Source organism: Zonotrichia albicollis, chromosome Z, assembly GCF_047830755.1.
Source record: "Zonotrichia albicollis isolate bZonAlb1 chromosome Z, bZonAlb1.hap1, whole genome shotgun sequence".
NCBI classification, from domain to species: Eukaryota; Metazoa; Chordata; class Aves; order Passeriformes; family Passerellidae; genus Zonotrichia; species Zonotrichia albicollis.
The window spans coordinates 7,168,341-7,190,309 of NC_133860.1; the positions used below are offsets into that span (position 1 = coordinate 7,168,341).

General features: G+C 44.6%; 1 protein-coding gene across 3 annotated transcripts; it reads right to left on the reverse strand.

Moving 5' to 3' along the window:
- Window positions 1-4,763: 4,763 nt before the first annotated feature.
- On the reverse strand, window positions 4,764-21,747 carry SKA1 (spindle and kinetochore associated complex subunit 1). 3 transcript variants are annotated; one of them, XR_012578185.1, is made up of 8 exons: window positions 21,405-21,747; window positions 20,538-20,641; window positions 19,805-19,929; window positions 18,757-18,845; window positions 15,168-15,314; window positions 10,367-10,536; window positions 6,177-6,499; window positions 4,764-6,085 (listed from the first exon to the last, which is right to left on the reverse strand). XR_012578185.1 is itself a non-coding variant. In XM_074533028.1 (8 exons), the coding sequence occupies exons 2-7, from the start codon at window positions 20,635-20,637 to the stop codon at window positions 6,351-6,353; spliced, it is 780 nt and encodes a 259-aa protein (XP_074389129.1). In that variant the 5' UTR covers window positions 20,638-20,641; window positions 21,405-21,747; the 3' UTR covers window positions 4,764-6,085; window positions 6,342-6,350. The 3 variants fall into 3 exon arrangements, 2 of the variants coding, with proteins under 2 accessions (XP_074389129.1, XP_074389128.1); XM_074533028.1 differs by having other exon boundaries at window positions 6,342-6,499; XM_074533027.1 differs by lacking the exon at window positions 4,764-6,085 and having other exon boundaries at window positions 6,104-6,499.
- Between the last annotated feature and the right edge of the window lie 222 nt (window positions 21,748-21,969).

A 21,969-nucleotide genomic window follows, 5' to 3' on the forward strand; every position in this document is an offset into this window, starting at 1 on the left:
ATAAGGTGGAGTTGGTGTGTTATCTCTGACCTATTGTGAGCTCAGATTTTGCAATATGCATGAAGTGAATTAACACTGTTATAAAAGGTGCCTGATTGATGAATAAAGTGGAGACGATGGCTGACCAATGCAAGGTGGGTCGTCTCCCTTCCAACTTCAATACACAACAACCAAGCTGCGCTTAGCTGGGGCCGCTGCTGTGAAATGAACCCCCCCAGACGGACGGTGCAGGTCTCCCCCTGCTCAGAAAGAAGGATTTTGCTGCTGTAAGAACAACGGTTTGCACGTAGCAGCAGCCTCGGTGTGTTCCCAAAGGTTAACCCCACGTGCTGAGCCACAGCTGAATTATTTATGGGCATTGGGGCAGTTTGTGCTGAGGAAGGAGCACACAGGTAGCAACCACCAGGCCGGCAAAAACTGCGGGCAGCACAGCTCACATCCCCCAGGCTGCTCGTCCAGCTCCTGTCGGGCCACAGGGAAATTTAATTATTTAGGTTTCTCAGCTGCTGCATAACCATCAAACATAAGGCATTAGCTCATAGCCGGAGTGCTGCTGCTCAGCACAGGGCAGGAGGAGCTGCATCAGCAGGGATGAGCGAGCTGGGGCTGGCCAGCACAAAAAAGGAGATGGGAGCAGGAGCTGGGCTGCTCCGGGGAATGGATTCCCCCTGAAATCTGGGAAAAGGGGAAATAAAAAGGGGAGAGAAAGGGCAAACCTTGGAATTGGATCAATCCACAAAACTTGCATGAAACAGCCTTAAAACAATGCCGGGAGAGTCCAAGCAGCTTTGGTTCAGGAATTGATGAAAAAGCCTGGACTCCTCATCCCTTACCAGCCTCACATCAATTAAATAAGACACACTAGTCAACTGGAACAGACAAAAAACTGTGCTGCTGTTCAGCACTATGATATTCCACTGATTTTTCTGCATTCTTTAAATTCACGATGAATAGAGGAAGTGGGAAAACCAATTTTCCTCTTGCAATTCTCTGTCCATGAAAACTGAGACTACCACCTGATACACCGAAATACAAATACACTAATTGGTTTCGATCCCAACTTTCCAAAATACTGAGTTTTATTCAGCTTTGGAGGCAACACATGCAGAAGTAAACTTTTTCCATGTTTCTGTCTGTACATAAAATGTTACAGAACCTCTGCCTGCACATAAACCCCAGCATGTTTAAAGCTGTTTTGTTTAAACAAGTTTTCCTGCATTTTAACTGCATCCCAATTCCCAGGAAATTCAGTGTGACACAAAAGTTAGATTAAAAAAAAAAGCCACTTAATAAGGGAGCACCATTTTAATGTGGAAAATGGTTAGCCTAATTATGGGATATTAATCTTTGCGAGAGCTTAACTGTATATTATCCTGGTTGTGACACACACAGATCCTAAATTCAACATGCAGAGCAAGGCAAACAGATCTTTGATGGCAATCACTGTGGTTTGTCTGGATTATTCAGTCCCACGAGACACAGCATGCACCATCCTGGACAAAGGTTTATACTTTTTAATTCATTATATATATTTTTTTTTTTCAAATTAAGAGAAAAAATTGATAAAACCTTTTATGGGGGAGAAAGCTTTTCCAGCTCAGGGACTGCTCTGTGATGTTCCTCAGTATCCACGAGCTTCTTTGCCCAGTTCTCTGGCTCAGCATCAGCTCCCTGCGAGCGGATGGTTTTATACAAAAGGTTTTATACTTTTTAATTCATTATATATATTTTTTTTTTCAAATTAAGAGAAAAAAATTGATAAAACCTTGAATGGGGCAGAAACCTTTTCCAGCTCAGGGACTGCTCTGTGATGTTCCTCAGTATCCACGAGCTTCTTTGCCCAGTTCCCTGGCTCAGCATCAGCTCCCTGCGAGCGGGGATCCATGAATGACACGAAATGCTCCTTTTCTCTCCCTCCTCACGGGCGCAGTGAAAGGGAACATGTGCTCTCACAGATGGAAATCACTGCCTCCCGAAACAGCACGCAGCACAAATACTCAGGGGTACGAGCTGCTCCCAGCATTGATTTCTGCCAATAATTATTTCCATTAGCGCCTCCTCGGAAGAGGAGTTAAGGAGAACAAAACATTATTTATTTTTAAATTATTTTTTTTCCTTAACAGACAAAACAACAAAGCAGCAGGAACAAAGAGCATTTTAAAAACCGGCTTGGTTTTGTCTCAGTTTTTTGGAGGCGTGCATGAAGAGAAAGAAATTGACACTGACCAGACAGAATCCTGTGTTTGAATGGGATTTATGCATCATGTATGAGGTGTATGAATATGCAACAGGCTGTTGCTTTTAATGGTCAATCCTCTGTTAACATGGGACCTTTTCTGGGCTTATTTTGCCCAGAAAAGGTACCCGGAGGTCCATAAGTCTTTGTTTCTATTGTCTCACATTGTCCTAATCCAAATCGTCCAAATTTTTGTTAGTCTAATTATATTGCTATTTTTATAACCATTTTATTACTATTAAACTTTTAAAATTTTAAAAACAAGTGATGGGCGTTTTTCACACTGACCATCCTGGCAGGATTCAGCATCCACTTCTGTCATGCATATATTCAATGACTTTGCTCCCCAAATCCATATTCAATGACTTTGCTCCCCAAATCCATATTCATGACTTTGCTCCCCAAATCCATATTCAATGACTTTGCTCCCCAAATGCATATTCAATGACTTTGCTCCCCAAATGCATCGAATATGCATTTGCTCCCCAAATGCATATTCGATGACTTTCCTCCCCAAATGCATATTCGATGACTTTGCTCCCCAAATCCATATTCAATGACTTTGCTCCCCAAATGCATATTCAGTGACTTTGCTCCCCAAATGCATATATTCATGACTTTGCTCCCCAAATGCATAATCGATGACTTTGCTCCCCAAATGCATATATTCGATGACTTTGCTCCCCAAATGCATATATTTGATGACTTTACTCCCCAAACACGTATTCAGTGACTTTGCTCCCCAAATGCATGTTCAATGACTTTGCTCCCCAAATCCATATTCGATGACCTTCCTCCCCAAATGCATGTCCAATGACTTTGCTCCCAAATGCATGTCCAATGACTTTTCTCCCCAAATGTATGTATTCAATGACTTTGCTCCCCAAATTCATATTCAACGACTTTGCTCCCCAGATACATGTTCAATGACTTTTCTCCCAAATGCATATCCAATGACTTTGCTCCCCAAATGCATATTCATGACTTTGCTCCCCAAATGCCTGTCCAATGACTTTGCTCCCCAATAATGCATATATTCAATGACTTTGCTCCCCAAACACATGTTCAATGACTTTGCTCCCCAAATGCATGTTCAATGACTTTGCTCCCGAAATCCATATTCGATGACTTTGCTCCCCAAATGCATGTCCAATGACTTTGCTCCCCAATAATGCATATATTCATGACTTTGCTCCCCAAATGCATATTCGATGACTTTGCTCCCCAAATTTGTATATTCATGACTTTGCTCCCCAAATGCATGTATTCAATGACTTTTCTCCCCAAATGCATATATCCAATGACTTTTCTCCCAAATGCACGTTCACTGTTCATCACCCCCGCGCTCTCTCCGCGGTCCGGGGGGCGCGGGGGTGAAATCACGAGCAGAGCCCAGGGATTGGGGCTGTGGGATGATCACAGCTCCCTCCTCGCTCGTTGCTACACCAGGCAATTAAGTCGGCGCTGCCTCTGCTCCGTGCCCTTGTTTTCAGCAGCTGCCACCAGCAGTGAGTGAGCGCACGGGCCGTGCTTTCAGGGGTTTTAAATTGAACCATCTGGGAGGGCTGGTAGGGGCTGTGCCTTCTGTCTGCCGGTGAGTGATTCAGGGAGCCCTGGACAGGCAGGAATCAGAGCACATCCTGCAGAATACAGCAAATTTTTAAGGCAACTTTGCAGCCACTTGCCCCGGCAGACAATCTGGAAATTGGCAAACTTTGCTGGATTTCTCCAATACTAAAGCTGGCAGCAACTACGAGCCTGCAAATCTTTAGTGTCCCAAAAGCCACCTCCTTGCTGATACCCACACCCAGGCAGCTCCTGAAAGCGAAGGTTTTGTCCCCAAAATGCCTTGGACACAGCAAAAAGCTCATCCAAGACAGGAGACAGGTGCTCACCGAGCCCCTGGGACAGCAGGGAATTGCTCTTTTCCAGCTCCCTGGCCAGAGTGAGCTTTTGGAGGAAGAAAAGTGGAAGGGCACAGTAGGTGACCACAATCCATGGGCAGAGCTCCTCGGGAGAAGGAAAACACAGCGTTAGGACAGGGAATTAAAATAATGAGCACATTTGTGAGAATCTGCCCGAGGGAAAATAGTTCAGAAAATTAAAAACTCCATAGTAACAGACCGAAAGCTGTTAACCAACATCTAATTAAGCAAAAACTGCAATCCCCACAACAAAACAAGAAGAGGAGGGGAAAAAAAATTCATGCAGCAACCAAGCTTACCCAGACCAAGTACTAAGGAAATAAAAATAAAAAAACTCTGTTTAGTGACATCCGAAGAGAAAAAATCCTGACAGGACTTTACGTTGAGTAGGCAAAACCAGGGTAAAGTTGCATACTATCTGATCTTGCTTTTTAATACCCATCAGAAGCCAAGAACAATCTCTAGGGTCCTCAAATATATTCCAATAAAATGCAGAGTAGAGACCACAGCTTGGATCTCTATGTTCCAGAGCAAAAGACCAAAAAGCAAAACCCCAAAATGCAACACACACAAAGGGAATCTAGAAACTCAGCAGAATCTCTTTATTGACAAAGTTCAAAGATCATTTGGAGTATTTTGCACATTAAATTTCATGTTAATGATGACAGGGGGCAAGAGGAGGCGTTCTAGATGAGATGTTAGGATAACAGCAGACATTGGCTCATGAAAGAAAAAGAACACAGCTTTTCTTATCAAAACAGTTTTTGTTACTTGCAGAGTTTATATTTATCACAATAGATCTACTCTGAACCATACTACGCTAATAAGTAATTTGAAAGCAACAAAAGCTGTAATAAAGACTTCTATAATAAAAACAGGACAAGTTTGACCTGAATTTTCGTGATTAATGTGAATATTTTCATTTCAAACCCCAACTGTTTCAGGCCAGTCTGACTATCTGAGGGAAAAATCTGTCTGCATGAAGAAGGTGGAAAAGCACAGGACTAACAGAATCACCAATCAGTCTAGAAGTATTTGGATCTCCTCAGATCTTCCCGTTCAGGTGATGTAGAAAACTCCAAAATGTACAGTTAGTATAAGAAGAAAGATTAAGAAAAGCAAATCTGGAAATTGCTTTGATACCCCACAAACCCTGTCCCAGCCTTTTCCCGCTGCTGCAGTTCCGCTCACTGCCAGCAGGGGCGCCGCTGGCTGCCGGCCGAGCAGGGCGCAGTGATTCCTCCGCGGCGGCAGGGGGCGCTGTGCGGCGGCGGCAGCAGCAGCAGAGAGAGCACCCCCGGGGTGGTGAGCAGAGCGCAGCAACGACCCCAGAGCCTGCCAGGACCACAGGGTTCTGGCGCTCACTGGGTATCAGGTCAGGTGAAAGTGGAGCAAAAAGCCAGCAGTGGGGGAGAGCAGTGGGGCTGGGCGGTGGCAGTCGGGCTCCTGTGAGCAGACAGGAGATGATCTCTCCCTCCAGAAGGGGTCAGGGTCCTGGGTTTCTCCTGAGGCACTTGAGCAGATGGGAAGGGTCCCTCCCAGTGAGGCTGGGGCTTGGAAAGGTGCCAGTTTGATGGCTGCTGTCACAAGCAAAAGTGCACTCACGCCGAGGAGAAGCAGTGCAGGGCAGTAGCAGTGCAGTGCAGTGCAGGAGCAGTGAATTCTCTCCGCAGCACAACCCAAAACCACAAACCCCACCTGTCTCCCCTCCAATCCTGAGAGCACTGAAGGCCAAGCCCAGCCCCTGACCCCCAGCCCAGGCCCCTCTTTGCCTTTCCTAAGAGAAATCCCCCCAGCTAAGGGACAGTGCCAAACTGCATCCCTTTTCCCCCTCACCTCACAGTCCCACCCCTCTGCTGCCACATCTTTTGTCTCCAATATCCATTGTTCTCATCTCTTAGGTAACAAACGGGAGAAAAATTCTCTGAGAGAAAGAGAAAAAAAGAAAAAAAAAAACACTCAGAAACACAAAAGGACCAAAGGAACATGGTCAAAATGCAGAGAACTTTACTGACCATAAAATGCGCCTAGCTGACTTTCTGGTGCGGGTTTATAGTTCCCATAACTTTGCAAATTAAAACTCAAATACTTGAACGCCACTCCTAATTTAGGGTAGATGCCCGAAAACCCCTGTCTGTCTGGCCCCGCTGGAGAGCAGGGCAGGGTGTCTGGTCACTCACGGGGAGCTGTTAGCAGATGACGTAGCGGATGAGCCCCGAGCCACGGATCTCTCTCACTCTCTGGCAGTGCCTCAGGATGCTGAGGATGCTGTGGAACTTCTTGTCCAATTTCAGGTGAGTGAACATCTTGATATCATCCTCCACAATGAAAAACGATCCTGGAAAACGAACAACAGTTTTGTTACAGAAATGACTCTGCTGTGGGATGCACTCAGCGTTCCACAAGTGACAGCACAGCCTCTTCTTCATCATTCCACAATGTACAATTCATAATTCTACAGTCAGTAGGATGGCTCCACACTAAATATTGGGAACTTTGTTCTAGTTTTAAAACCTGTCATCAGAAAGAGAATTGCCAGCCTTGCCCTGAAGTTCAGACACTCTGCATCATCCACAGGCCCCGCTCCTTGAGCTCTGTCTCCCAGCAGGCTCTCACTTTCTGGAATTAGATCTGGAATTAGAGCCCTGCATGCATCAGAGCTATGCAGCCCACCATTCCCTTGACTTGTATCATATTTGGAGAAGAATCGTCCATCATTACTTAAGAAAACCACAGGAAAAGACTCATCACTTGCAACATCATCCCTGTGTCTCCAAGAAAATGGCACAGGGAAGTCCTGCATCAAAGCTGAGAGCTCCCCCCTTCTTGTAGTTGATTAACTACTTCTGTAAGCAAATTGTCAATAAATTTCAGGCTGCCCAGGGCAGTGGTGGAGTTAACATCCCTGGAAGTGTTCAAAAATGTGAATGTGCCCCTGGATGACATGGTATGACATGGTGAATATGGTGCTCATTTGACACCATATTGTTGGAATTTGTGATCTTAAAAACCTTTTCCAACCTAAGTGATTCCTGAATTATGTGTAGTATATCACGCTTCCAAGTCTAATGGGAAGGAGGACACAAGGGTAGGGGTGTTTCAGCTTAGAAAAAGAAGACAGCATCCTCCCTTCTTGTTTTATCCTTAACACTGAGGCAGTGCCATCTTGGGAAAAATGGAGCATCTCTTCCTCCTGTTAAGTCCTTCCAGCTTCACTGGGATATAGCTGATACAAGCTGGAAAGCCGATGCTGCCAGAAAAGGACTGAGGTTTGTAAGTGCAATGTCCCCCAAAATCTTGCTCAGAGAGAGCTGAGAAATAACAGATCATGTTTTCTCACAGCCTGGGCCTCTCATGAGAGTTGGTGACACACTTGTCTCACAGGGAGTAGAATCTTCCAGAGACAGCAACTGTCAAAATCTTAGAGATATTTCCCTGGAGAGGAACTCTGCTGGAATCTCAGAGCTTGTAACGCCACCAAATCCACATACAGATGAGAAGTAGGAAGTTTGTTTACTAGGAAAAGAAAGAAGAACTGCATTACTGCTCAAAATAGAAAATGGTCTCAAATAGAGACCATTTACAACTTCCAGGGACACCAACACACCCAAACAGTGTTGGGAAGCCAGGCATAACCTGCCTGCTGCCTTCACAGTCTGCTACATCTGGGGGAGCATCAGAATATCCTGAATTCTGATAAAACAAGATTCCTTCTTATATTTGCTCGCAATCCAGAGTGGCAACATTCAGCAGAGCAGGATCTTTTTTGTGAAGAAATGAGAGCTGGGTGAAGGGCAGTGTTTTGGTCCACGTGCTAAACAAGCAGCTAAACTCACTGAACCACCTGAGTGGCTGTAAGTGACCCCGATAACCCAGGCAGCATCTTCTCTCATCTTGAAATCAGAGAAGAGGTCAGCTGGCAATCGGCCCAGGCTGAGAACCAGTGGGAATCCTAAGCAGAGAGACACTCACAGGAGAGATTTAAACAAACAAATCAATGGATGCGGAACGTCATCCTGAAAAATGCAATGGATAAAGACATTTAATCATTTTGTGCTGGCCAGATAAGAACCATCTGACAGCCTGCCAGGACTTTTCTCTAGGCTTTCTAAATGATTAATCACAAAAAAAACCCCCAAACAAAACCATCTACCACACAACTACATACGCACTATCAGATGCTGAATGTCCTAGTTTTCTTACTGAGCTTCCCAAGATAAACAAGAAATAAAGACCATCTCTCAGGTACTCAAAGCAATTAAGCACTTCAGTTTTTCAGACTTAAGGCCCCCAGCTGACAGAAGATTCTCTGGCCAGCTGCAGCTTTCTCATGTTGCTAGAATGGCTTCTTCCCTGAGCCAAGACTGCTGTGGATCACAGTGCAGACTGAGCAGCACTCCAAGCCCAGGAGGGCCCTTCTAGTGTTCAGCCTCTCTTCTACAGCTGTGGGCTCAAACTCTTTACTACTGTCCCAAGGACAGGAACAGTGACACCAAAAATGTGCTGTAAATTAAATTGATGAAGCCAGTACTTTAAGAAATCCAGATTAATATAAGCTTCTGTTCAACTGAGGCAAAACATGCTTAGAGAGAAGCCAAACCATCACAGCCCAAACCAAAAGTCAGTCACACAAATTTATCTAGCCGCATTAGAATGAATTTACCTAGCTGCGTTCTGTGCTTAGACTGGATTTAATAAAGCCCTTTACAACAATGACCTTTGTATGGCAACTGAGATCTCCTCTGGAGTCCTGTGTCCAGCCCTGTGACTGCAGCATGAGAAGGAGCTGGAGCTGCTGCAGCCAGTGCAGAGGAGGCCACGGAGCTGCTGCCAGGGCTGGAGCCCCTCTGCTCTGGAGCCAGCCTGGCACAGCTGGGGCTGCTCAGCTGCACCAGAGAAGCTCCAGGGACACCTGAGAGCCCCTGCCAGGGCCTGCAGGGGCTCCAGGAGAGCTGCACAGCCCCTGGGGACAAGGCAGGCAGGGACAGCAGCCAGGCAATGGCTCCCAGGGCCAGAGGGCAGGGACAGATTTTGGCCCATTGGGAATGAGGAATTGCTGGCTGGGAGGGTGGGCAGGCCCTGGCCCAGGGTGCCCAGAGCAGCTGTGGCTGCCCCTGGATCCCTGGCAGTGCCCCAGGCCAGGCTGGATGGGGCTGGGAGCAGCCTGGGACAGTGGGAGCTGTCCCTGCCCATGGCAGGGGGTAGAAGTGGTTTAATATTGAAGGCCACTTGCAACCCAAACCATTCTGTATTCTGTGTTTATCTCACGGGTCTCAGAACAAAGTGCAAGCATGTCCATCAGATGAGAATTCCCTCTCTACAGAAAAGCTGCATTTAGAACCCAGAAGTCACTGATGTTAACATCATACTGTAATATCTACAGCCTTGAAGAGCAGCAAAACCAAAGGAAGGAAAAAAAAGTTGCAGTTTATCTTCAGGGCACTCCCGAGTGCCCAGTGACTGCTCAGGGCAGAAGCTCTAGCATTCTGTCCAGGGCTAAAACAGAAGGTGGGTGCCATGGTGCTGTCAGAGACAGCTCTTTTTATGGGAGACAGAAGACAGTTTGCTCTGCTCCTTATGCCTGAACTTGGAAACATGAGGGCATTCTAAGGACATCCCCAAGCTTGATACGAGCACTATGCCCCCAGGAGTAATTATGTACTTGTTCTCAAGAGGAAAGGCATGCCAAAAAGGAGATTTTAATATTAGAGACTTACTGTGCCACATGTTTTTGGGAAAACTAGCCTGTAAGTGCAACTTTTCAATTGAAAGAAAGGTATTTTGGTTTTCACTCCCTCTATGCTTTTAAGAGGAGAAAATTTTTTTAAGATTACCAGACAGACTTACCTCTTCCACAAAGCCACTGCAGCACAATTAATTAGCCAGATTTCCCAACTTCATAAAAAATTTTTAATAATTCATGTCCAACCAAGTTTAACACCTGAGAACACATTTCTATGGTTTGGTTATCAAACTAAGAGTTTCCAGAACTTGTAGCGATTCCAAACTAAATCTTTGTGCACTCAGAGGTTCTGCCATGACACATCATCAAAGGGACATATTTTTCAAGGAAAACATGGAAAAAGTGAGCCAATCACTATGGGAAACTTCAGTCAAAAATACTGAAAAAAAGACCAGTATTTTTATACTTCTCCTGCAACTTCCAAGTGTTATGAGTTTGGTACTAACAAGGAAAAAAAAATACCTTTTGTATCCCTAGTTTCTTCTTCTATGAACCTGTGGTAGAGGTTTCTTACTGGTGCACTCATAGACTTCAAAGGCTGATACAAGATCTTGTACTTGCCCACCACGGCCTTGTTAATCTCTTGAACAACTGCATTAATCTGATCATATGTTATTCGGCCTTTCAAATACCTACAAATAAAAATAAGAATCAGTAACCAGAAAGTCACAAAGTTCCGTGTTTATTCTTCTCTTTCATCTGCCTTAACTGAAGAAGCCATTCCTAGTTAGAGGCAGTTTCTCCTGTTTTGTATAAATGAATATATCTAGTAGTTAATTCTGTTCATTTCCTTGATTGCTTAACAATCCTGAAGGTAAAAAGGCTGTGACAGAACATAAACCAGAAAGATAAAATATTAGGAAGTTAAATTAGGAAGCAGAATGCATTCAGTGCTTAAGCTGTAAAAAGCTTTTCAAAATGGAATAAAGGTTGCTTTTATAGCGTACCACTTAAACACAGAAAATTAAAGCAACTTTGCAGAAAACAGCATGAAATGAAATGTCTGCCTAGGAGCACAACTTGGCTCATATTATCACCACAAATGAGCTGTGTTTGATGTTACAGCCATTTATTGTTTGGCCAGGGCAGTGAACAATCTGGCAGCAGGCATGGATTGGGGCCGGAGCACAGCGGCCCCGTGCCCACCACGGGCCCTTTTAAAAATTTTTTGTTGGTTTGTTAATATTTGTTTGGTTGGTTTTTGCTTTGTTTTTTTTTGATGTGGCACTAAGTGCCATGGTTTAGTTGAGGTGTTAGGGTATGGGTTGGACATGATGATCGTGGAGGTCTCTTCCAACCCAGTGATTCTGTGATTATTGGGTGTTTTTTGATGAGCTGCTAGCTGTGTGTTGCCTTCTGTATATTTCTGTGCAGCCTACTGAGCTGTGAAGATAAGGTTCTGCACCACCAGCATCCATTTCTGAACTCTCAGAGCTTTTCATAATACTAGTACTAGAAGAATAAGGTCTGTTGATAACAGCCTGGAGGTACAGGAAGCACAGAAGATAAAGAACAAAGTGATGTGGAAATACTAGAACATTGGAAGATTTGCAAGTAAGGCTATTCAGTATTTATAGATGTAAAGTCATGCCTTCAAGGAAAAGGAACTGTGCTGCACACTGAGAAACCATTATATAAAAATGAAATCTGAACTCTAATGACAAGCAGTAAGCTAAATACAACAATACTTTCCTTCCCCCAAAAAATGGCAGTAAAGGCTGGGCCAGCCCTGCAATCTGCATTGTCCTGTGGCCTTCATTCAGTTGCTACAACAAACCCAGCCTGGCTGTTTGTGTTTTGTTCAGTATCGGTTTGCAGATGTGAGGAATTACACAAGTGTTACAATTCACTCTGAGAATGAATGCTCTAGGTCAGTAGAGCAGGTGGCTCAAAGCTGCGGGACAGCAAGACTGAAAACATCAATGAACAGCGAGTTCCTCCCTCGTTTTAATCTGAGCAGACAGGCTCAATCTTTGGGGAGCACACAAAGAATTCAAAGCAGAAGTAGGTAATCAATTACAAGTTCTGTATTCCAAACCAGAATTCAGACAGGCAGTCTGCAATTGCCAACTCAAAATAAGCGCTGTAGATTTCCACAGCAGCCAGTCCCTGCCAGGCAGACAGGCCGGCTAGTTGTGTGAAACTGAATTCAAAGCAATTGCTCTGCCTCCAAACCGAATTTGAAACTTAGTAGCCACTAAGTTACTTGCAACCAGCTTTCAACTTTATTGCTACCTCGATGAATTCAGGAATTCAGCATTGGAGGCGCAGCCACCCCGTAGCTATAAAATCGCTCTACTTTGCCCAGTAATAAAGCAGCAGTGCCCCCCTGACATGCAGCCACAGCCGGAGCACAGCTTGTAACCACAGCAGGGCTCTGCCTGCTGCATTAACTGCTGTTTATTGCTCTCTTTTTCCTCCCTGCGCCACAGGAGAGCGTGCCGAGCCAGGAAGGCTCAGCCCAGAGGTATAAAACACCTTTATTTAAGTTCCTGTGCTCCCACTGTCAACACACAGACAGTGAACACGCTTAATAAAGGCAAGGCAGCACCTCAGCTTGTCCTGAAACTGAAACAGAGAGGCAGGACTGGGCTGCCTAAACCTAAACACAAATGTTCTTTGAGAGGCCCTCAGGCATCCAAGATGCTTTAATCTGAAATTAAACCCTGTCAAAACCAAATGGAATTTTTATTCTGTGCATAACTAAGGATCATAAAAACTCCAGCTGTCCCACAGCCCTCTCATGTTTCTACACAACCATGGCTGGCAAACCCGTTAATGCTGACATTTATTTCAGTCCATATGCACGCTAATATAAAAATACAAAGTTGAGAAGTTCCAAATTCAGGCATTTAATTTAGATTAAAAATAACTTTAAAATCCGCTTCACTATTCCAAACGCAGTAAAATTCAAAACTCTTCTAAAAAAGATGCAGTCAGTTTCTTTTTTTAATCCACAGAAGCCCTTTTTCAAATCATTTTTTCTATAGGTATGAAAACCAGAGCACAGTGCCATGTTCCTCAGAGAAAAGAATAACATCAATATAACACATATATACCATTCTAAAAGAGATAAAGCTTGTAATGGCCACCCCCTGCTCTCTCAAAAATGGTTGGGCTAAAATAGCCATGTATTCTCCCAAGCCACTGTCTTTTGAGACTTGAGAGTTATAATGAATGCACAGAATCTAAAATGCTTTCAGCAGTAAAATTTTTAGAAAGGAATAAAAATTCTAGACACAGAATAAAGCAAACATTTTCCTCTGCCTCAAAGTCAAAAGTTAACAAAGACAGGTACTGTGAAATATCCTTTATCTTCCTCCAAAAAGCACCTTCCTGCAGCAGATTTGAAGGGTAAGATAATTTGCAGGTTTTTTATTGTGCAAAGTGCTCTGTTTGATCAGGGTGCTCCACATCTGCCCCTTAACACAGTGTGTACCTTTGCTAAATGCCAGCTGCCCAGTCCTAGGACTATGAAGTCACTGAAGCCTGTGTTCCTTTTAAGTGGCCTGATGGTGTTAGGAATAGATTTTCTTTCATGTTCAGCATAAAGCAAGTGAAAACAGCCTCCATTTTTCAGTGACCACCCCCCATCTCCAGTGCTCACCTGAAGAAATAGGCCCTGAACCAAATTCTAATTCTTCCAAGAGAATACATTCAGTGTAAGAGAATTTGTATTACAAGTATTTGCTGCTTAGATTTGGTCAATCAGTATGTGAAATTGCAAGTACTCCCTCAATCTTGTACTACAACATTGCCAGGCAACAGAAATACTGGTAGATTAATAGATCTATGTAAATTCATGTAAATTTTCCTCCACAGAACAAACATGCTTCTCCCATCTGAATAAGATTAAATTATTTCTAGAGCTCTACCAGCACAGTCCAAGCTGCAACCTTTCCGTAATGGGTACCTTCCAACACAGCTGCAACATTTTCACAAGGGGTGCCTTCCAACTCTGCTTATTCTGTGGTTTTGTGAATGTGTAATGGATAGGAAGAGGATCATCTGGCCTCTGTCCCCATCCTCCATGAACAGCAGAGGAAAACCTTCCACTTTCAAGGGTTATCATAAACACCTTTAGGTGGGAAAAGGCCTCTGAGATCATCGAGTCCAAGCTTTCCCCCAGCATGGCCACGGCCACCACTAAACCATGCCCCTAAATCCACCTGTCTTGTGATGTGGAAGATCATAGCCTCAACTGGAAGTTCAAACAGTATTTGTCTGGAATGGTCTGTGTCTATTTTTCTTGCCACTGCAGAGATAAAGACTAAAAATTCCCAGGCTCCGGCTTTATTCTCTTATAATTTTATCAGGAGAGAACTACCTAAGGGAGTAAATCCACAAAATACCTGACGTCTTCTGCAGAATAAAAATACCAGGTGCATGCTCTTCTAAGGAGTCCTTTATTGTTAGCTCAATATTCAGGATAAGGAAGAAAATGGGCATTACTCACCTGAAAATTTTGAAGGCTATAGAAAAAAATTATTGGAAAGCTTTAAATAAAGTACAGACTGAAAACCATATTTCTTACGAAACAGGCATCGTCAGGGAGCACAGTAAATCTAGAATCTCAATAACAATTTAGCCTTAGGCATCAAGAGAAAAATTTCTTCTTCTTGCAGAAACATTTAACCATGCCACCCAAATGCCCTTTAAGAAGTTATTCCTATATATCAGACTTCAGACAAGGATATCCATTAATCAGGTCCTGATGTTAGGGGAAAACACCCACAGCTTTCTATTCCAGAAATTTGGGAATTTTAGTGCAAAGTGGGTTTTTTGCTTTTAACAAGTCTGATTCCTTTTCCTGTCTCAAAACAGAGTGGTAAGTCAACCAATATTTGGGTCAAATAAAACCAGTATTTATCCCTGTTTTTCTTTCTATATGTAAACAAATCCTCCATGTTATGAGATGATGGCTCTTTTTTTTAATGTCAGTTCTCAAAACAAGATGAGGATTCACCTGTTAGCTAATAAATCTCTGTTCATACAATTACAGTGACTTTTGAGATAAGAGGTTTGGGTTCTGACTGATCAGTTTTCATCTTCCCAATACCAGCATAAAGAGGAGCCCAATTAATTAATTAGATTTTCAGGTTTGCTAGCAATGCCTTTAAACCATTTGGAGCTGTTGTCATGTTTCACCCTGTGAAATATTTAATCTCTGTCAGTCCCAGTTCTGCAAGAGGTCACTCTCCCAAGCCTATGTGTGCCACCCAAACTGATATGCCAGGGTACAAGGGAAGCCACGCTTACTTACCCAGGAACACTTTCAAACTCTTCCATGGTTATTAATGGTGCTTCTTTAATGGGTTTTTTCTCTTTTGCAGGTTTCTTCTCTTTCTTCTCCGTGATGGGTTCTACAGCCTCTGTTTCTCCATTGTGTTTCACAGCTGGCACGGTGTTGCTGTAAAATGAAGGAATATTCAGTGCACAAACAGCAGGTAAGTAGGAAAGAGAATTCCACTACACTGCTTAGTCACAGACCTAAGGTCCATCCTGTTAGGCTGGATGAACACAATTAGTGATATTTCACAAAAGAAACATCAGTAAAGCAAGCCTATTCTGTTTCAAATCATATCCTTCAGCTGACTTCAGCACAGTTCTTGCTTTCTGTGCTACAGAGGCTGCTAGCAGGTGAGCTGGAAGCAGTCCAAGTGCAGCATGGCACAGCTCAGAATTCAATGTACCATTATATTTCACACAACGCAAGGCCTGGCTTTTTATCAGATAAAACACAGCCCAGAGCTGCAGCCTTCACAGGCAGATTTGAAATACTTCATGGCTCTTTGAAACAGGTTCAAACCTTGGGAAGCCTGACTCATCCATTAAACTTTTGAAGCAAAGAAATTCTACACCACCTAGCAGACACTTCAAAAAAATTTTTAGGCAAGATCCAAAAGGTCAAAGAATTTCCTGATTTATTCCTGATTATTAGAACATCATTTTTATAAATTCATCCTTCCTCTAAACCCTCAGCTTAGAGCCTCCAACCCCAAGGGATTTGCCAGCCACCCACCCAGCTGCTCCTGAGCAGGACAGCAAAGGTGATGCATATGGCCAAATCCACTGTCATCAGAACACGTGGGCATTACTGGCACGTGCAGCAGAATTACATAAAGCAGTACAGAGATGACCTGGACAAGGAAATAATCCTCTGCTTGGATCTGACCGTCCCAAAGAGATCATGGCTGCAGATGGGGTCCCATGGCAGTGAAGGGCAGCGCAGTGCCCCACGTGTCCCCCCAGGGGCAGGATTTGAGGCGTCACTGCTGTGCTCCCCGAGGAACAGGACAGGACAGTGAGAGGACAGTGAGTGCCACCTGCTGGCTCCCACACCGCTGACACGGGGATGGGAGCGGCTCTGCTCCGCGCTGGGACACCGCACAGAGCCCTTCTGAACCGGCACATCTGCAGCCAAACTGTCGCAGATGTCATCATCTGGAGAACATCTGTTTGCGTCTGAACAACAACAGAAGGAATCTTGGCACCCTGCAGCTAGCAGGGAATGTCAGCAAACTGGAGGGACAGGAGAGGAGGGAGCATTTAGGGTGGTGGTGGTGGAGGTGGGTTTGGAATGAAAGGATAAACACAAGAACCAAGGAAGTTCACATCTTGAAACTTCATTCCTCCCACACTCCAGTCTCCTGCTGCCTATCACACTGCAACAAACCTTTTCTAGACGATTCCCATATCCAAGCACTCTTCCTTTGTGTTCCCACCCACTCCTTTGCCCCTGCACTGCTGCAGTGAGGTGGTACAGACACAGTTCACCACTGACCTGAACCATGAAAAGGAAATATTTATGCTTGTTTACAAAATCTGGCTCTGGTGGAACGAGAAACTGAATCTCAACAAACGCAGGGAATACAAAGATCTTGAGAGATATTGAACTTGCTTTTTTTTTTTTTCAGTGAGATTCCTCTGGTGAACAAGAACAGAAAACCCAAGGATATAGGAGAGAAACAGTAGCTAAAGCCATGAATTGCTGAGTTTCTCTGTGTGGGTGTTTTCATTTTCCCAGGGACTTCGAGGCCTGTCTCACCAGCATTCAAGTGCTTCTCTGCTTTCTGCATTATCTCACAAAAACCACTCAACATTAATATTCACAGCCCCATACATCCAGGGACAGAAAGAAGAGGAAGGTTTGGGGAAGAGGCCTGAAAACATATTTACACTGATACAGTGGGTTTTGAACAATTATGTCCCTTACACTTCCTTGACCCTCTGTTGCACAACAGAGTGAATATCAAGAAGTGAAAAAACGGGGAAAAAAGAAGAAAGTGTGTTTTGACAAATGGCATCATCACACAATGTATTATTAGTCAAGAAAAACCAGCAACAAACTGACACTGACAGAACAGCAGCTGTGAGCTGGCTGAGCACAATCTGTAGAAAATTATCAGGAAAACTTGGTTGGTTTTACATACTGCGGTTCTCTCTAGAACGGGAAGAACTGGCTAAAGTCATATTAACTTCCTAATCACAAGCAGGACAAGACTGTAAGGGAAATAACATCCCAAAAAATCTTTTGGTGTCAGAGGTGGCACAATCACTGAACAAGCCTCCTTTACATCTAAACAATTTCCAGGAGCTAACACAAAGTTAAGACAAAGGATTTCCTACAATAAGAAAGTAAGTTATGACAGGAAGGCAGAACCCAAGTGGTAATTTCTGAGAAACTTCAATTCTTACACACAAAAAAGCAACATCTAAATGGAAAAGGAACACATCACCCCTAGAGACATTTTGAGAGGCTGTTTCCTAAACTGAGGGCATCATCTCTAAAGGGTGAGAATAAGAATAGTCATCCCTTCACCAGCTGAGAACAATTTCAATACAATATCTACACCAATGACCCTACTGCTACACACCAACAGAAATTACCATTTATTTTTCTCTTTTAGAACCCTTTTTCCACACATTTAACCTTTTACTTTGCTGGAATATGTCTGTCATGTTTTGAGACAGGTTTCTCTGGCATGAGGAGCCAGACCAAGTGGAGCTGGTTGATTCAGGGCACATACTGGAAGCACTGAGTTCAAACTAATGCCTTGGCTCCTGACAAGCGACAAGGAGGGAAAGAAAATCTGGGATCCCCAGATAATGAGGGTCACTCTGCAAGTGACCCCACCTGACACACACTAATAATACTCTATAAAAAAAAGCAGCTCCAAAGGATGGAGAAAAAGATGAGAAACTCAGAGTTGAAATGTCTTAGAAGTCTTCTGAGTAACAATAATTCTGTTGAAACTGTTAATTCACATCCTTGTCATTTTCACACACTTGAGCTACTTGACTCTGAAAAGCTTCTTACCACAGCCCTCTCTGAGGCAAGCTAGCTGGAAAAAAATGTAGGAGTCGTGTAGGGAAAAGGGAACAAAACTCCCATAAACACAATTCAAAGTCCTTCAGAAAGACAACTGAGTTAGAGGATTTTTGATTTTGAATTGTATTTGGAAGGGCAGTGGTAAACTTCACTTCTAGTGACCCAGCATTTGAGTGACTAACCCTTTAATGAGTAGGTACTGCAGTTACAAAAGTGGTGTGTTTGTGATTCCAAAGGAAGGGATGCCCAGGCTCAGAGAAGCACTTGCTTTCTACTACATCCCACCTGTCCCTGGAAGCTCCCTTTGGAACAACCTGGGATTTTACAGACTTGATCTGACAGATTTGTTGGGGTGCTGGCACAAGCCTGGATGAGATCCAACTCCAGAATCAACAGACACAGCAGCTTTGGCTCCCAGAGTTCCCCAGTTAACACGGAGTGAAAGGAGCACAGCTGTACAGCGCTGCAGCTGGACAGTGCTAGGAGCAGCCCAGATCCCCTGGGCCCAGGTACCACATACCAGCTCTGGGGTTTAGGCAGATAGCGTGGAATGTTTTCAAGGAGGTGCTGTGCTTCCTTCTGATCTCTCTCAGCAGCCTTCTGCATCTCCTGAAATTGATATCAGACTGTATCAGAAATCTCATCCTGCTACCACCACGCACGTAAAACTAGGGCGATAGTAAATTAATTTTCAGCTTTTTAAAGAGATGTCTTTGTTTTCTCCCCACCATCTTACCTCCTTATCCCATAATTTCCCCAGGAAAACTAGTAAAGATACAAAGGAAGAAGTGTCTGTCCTTGCCCTCAGAATATCAGAGAAATTTGAGCAGGCAAGAGGAACTTTAGCAATACACCCTGCGCAAGGTCTGGTTGGGGAATGGTGGTGGTGAAGATGAGATACTGTGGTAAACTCACCTCCATTCCCCAGATAACATTTCCACAAAAGACTTAACAAAAGCACCGTGAACATACAGTAGAAAACCAGACAAATATTCTAATCGAATACTTTGTGCAGCTATTGCAAAGGTGTGTAAGTAGAACTCTTTAGATCACCGTATCTATTATGATAAAGACATGTTTTCAAGGCCAGTGATAAACACATGATTTTAATGTCCTTAGGATGAAGGAAGGTAGACTTAGATTAGATATTAAGAACAAATTCTTCCCTGGGAGGGTGGGCAGGCCCTGGCCCAGGGTGCCCAGAGCAGCTGTGGCTGCCCCTGGATCCCTGGAATTGTCCAAGGCCAGTCTGGACAGGGTTTGGAGCAGCCTGGGACAGTGGGAACTGTCAAGGGCTGGACTGGATGAGCTTTAAGGCTCCTTCTGATTCAAACCATTCTACAATTCTATGATTCTATGCACAAGCCTTGAAAAATACAATTTTTAATGTTCATTGCTCTGGAGAACTGCTTGACAAACCGCCAGCAAGCCTGTTCCAAGCCCCAGTTTTTCCTGTAAGCACATGTACCCCAACATCGCTAAGAATCCAGGGGAAAAAGTGACATACGTATCAAAGACTTCTTTGAATCTTTCAGTATTTTATGAACAGGAAAAGAAAAAAAAATTACTTTGAGTGAATCTTTCAGTTTTTCTTGCTGTTTAACTTCATTTTCCATTTTATTCAGGAGATCATGTACAAGGACCACCTCATTCTGTATTTTACGGAGCATAGGCTTGTAGAAATCATCCTCACCTGTAAAAGAGAGGACATGAAGCTACAAGGCCTCCAAGAAAAAAACAAATTCCAATATTCCTCCCCTTCACAAGCAGTGATTATCTAACTCCCTGCTCCTCAGCCACCATACCCATCCAGGAGAAGCAGCAAACCAAACTGTCAGCCCTGTACTCCACGCAGCCAACAGAGTTCATGGAATCACTTAGCTTGGAAAAGCCCTCCAAGATCAGGTCCAACTAATCCCCCAGAGCACTGTCAAGGCCACCACTAACCCGTGTCCCAAGTGTCACAGCCACATGGCTTTGAAATCCCTTCGGGAATCAGGATTCCACCACCTCCCTGGGTGGATTCCTGACCTCCCTTTCCATGGGGAAATTCCTGCTGATGTCCACCCTGAGCCTGCCCTGACCATTCCCTCTGCTCCTGTCCCTGTTCCCCCCGGCTGTCCCCTCCTGTCAGGAGCTGTGCAGAGCCACAAGGGCCCCCTGAGCCTCCTTTGCTCCAGGCTCAGCCCCTTCCCAGCTCCCTCAGCCTCTCCTGGGGCTCCAGCCCCTTCCCTGCTCCAGCCCCTCAGGGTCTTTCCTGGAGTGAAGTGCAAGCCAAATGCCACTGCTGCTCTTGTTTACCTATGTCTCTCAATAGGAGACACTTTTTAATTTCTGAAATCTTCGTATTGATGTGGAGGCATAAATCTTCCAGTCTTGAGGATGCCATATCCTTCATCATCACGCTGAGGGGAAACAAAAATGAAGGTAGGAATTTAACAAAGACCCGAGTTGCAAACATTGCCTACAAAAGCAGAATTTTTAGAAAGACACTGATCTGTCACAGAAGCAAAGGGAACATAAATGAAACAGTAAATGGAGTAATTATTTTTTATCTTTTTTATCTAAATTGAAGGCAGGAAAGGAAACATAAAGTGGCATTAGACAAGGCAATAATTTTTGCAGAACTTTGGACATAAATGCAGTGTGATGCAGTGATTTTTCACCAGACAAGAAGCATCCTTATTATGTTGAAGTGTGCAGTAAAAAAGGAGCTGGAATTTACTGCAAAAACCAAGAAATACCTGGCTTATGTGAGGCAGTTTTAGAAGACTCTCTCAGGGAGACTACATCAGATGATTGATGTTTAAAGAGGTGGGTTTTTTAAAAAAACATAATTAAGCAAAAAAAAAAGTGTCAGCAGAGTTATTAGTGAAGTCTGAAGGCATCAAAAAGAGCATTTTATATAGATTACTATATTGTCTATAATAATAGAATTATTAACCCTCTTATAGACAGGAATTGATTAAAAGAAAAAATTATACAATGTGACAAACACCCGCATTTAACACCGTGGCCCGGCGCTGAGCGCTCACACAGCTCCCTCCGGTGGCTCACACTTGGAAACTTTTAAAACGTCTTTATTTCCCTTTCGTCTTAAAATACTATCAACTACCGCGCTTATTAAACCCGTTCTTAGAGACCTGCCTCCTCCTCCACCCTCCGTACCTGCGTGGAACTCCGAGGCGGATCGGGATACCCTGAAGGGATCCAGCTCACCCCTGCGCCCCCGGCAGCGCCCGTTTCTCCTCAGGTTTCACCAGGCCCAGCGCCGGTGATGCACGGCCTCCGTCCCTGTCCCACTCCCTCAGGAGGAGGCCGCTCGGCCGGGGTTGGAGGGCGCTCGGCCGGGGTTCAAGGCCGCTTGGCCGGGGTTGGAGGGAGCTCGGCCGGGGTTGGAGGCCGCTTGGCCGGGGTTGGAGGCCTCTCGGGCGCGGCTGCCGAGGCCCGAGCGGAGCCTCGGTTTGAATCTGCCGCGCTCGGGCGGGCGTTGGGGAGGGCGGGCACGGCGCGTGCGCGCTGAGGGCGGCGCTCAGGGCGGGCGGAAAGGGCGGAGCGAGAGCTGCGCTGAGGGAAAGCCGGGCGGGGAGGGCGGGAGCGCTGAGAGGGAGGCGGGGCGGCATGCTGGGTACTGTAAAGCAGGTTGCGGGCCAGGTGAGGCTCGGTCTCTTTTCCCAGGCCGCCAGTGATAGGACAAGGGGATATGGTCTCAAGCTGTGGCGTGGGAGGCTCA

Bases quoted from the DNA above. Each gene is read 5' to 3' on its own strand.
- SKA1 (XM_074533028.1), bottom strand. From the start codon at position 20,637: ATGATGAAGGATATGGCATCCTCAAGACTGGAAGATTTATGCCTCCAC. The intron at 19,930-20,537 runs GTAAACAAGAGC...TCTCTTTTACAG, and splicing joins TCTCCTATTGAGAGACATAG to GTGAGGATGATTTCTACAAG. The intron at 15,315-18,756 runs GTATGTGGTACC...TTCATTTTACAG, and splicing joins CTGCCTAAACCCCAGAGCTG to CAACACCGTGCCAGCTGTGA.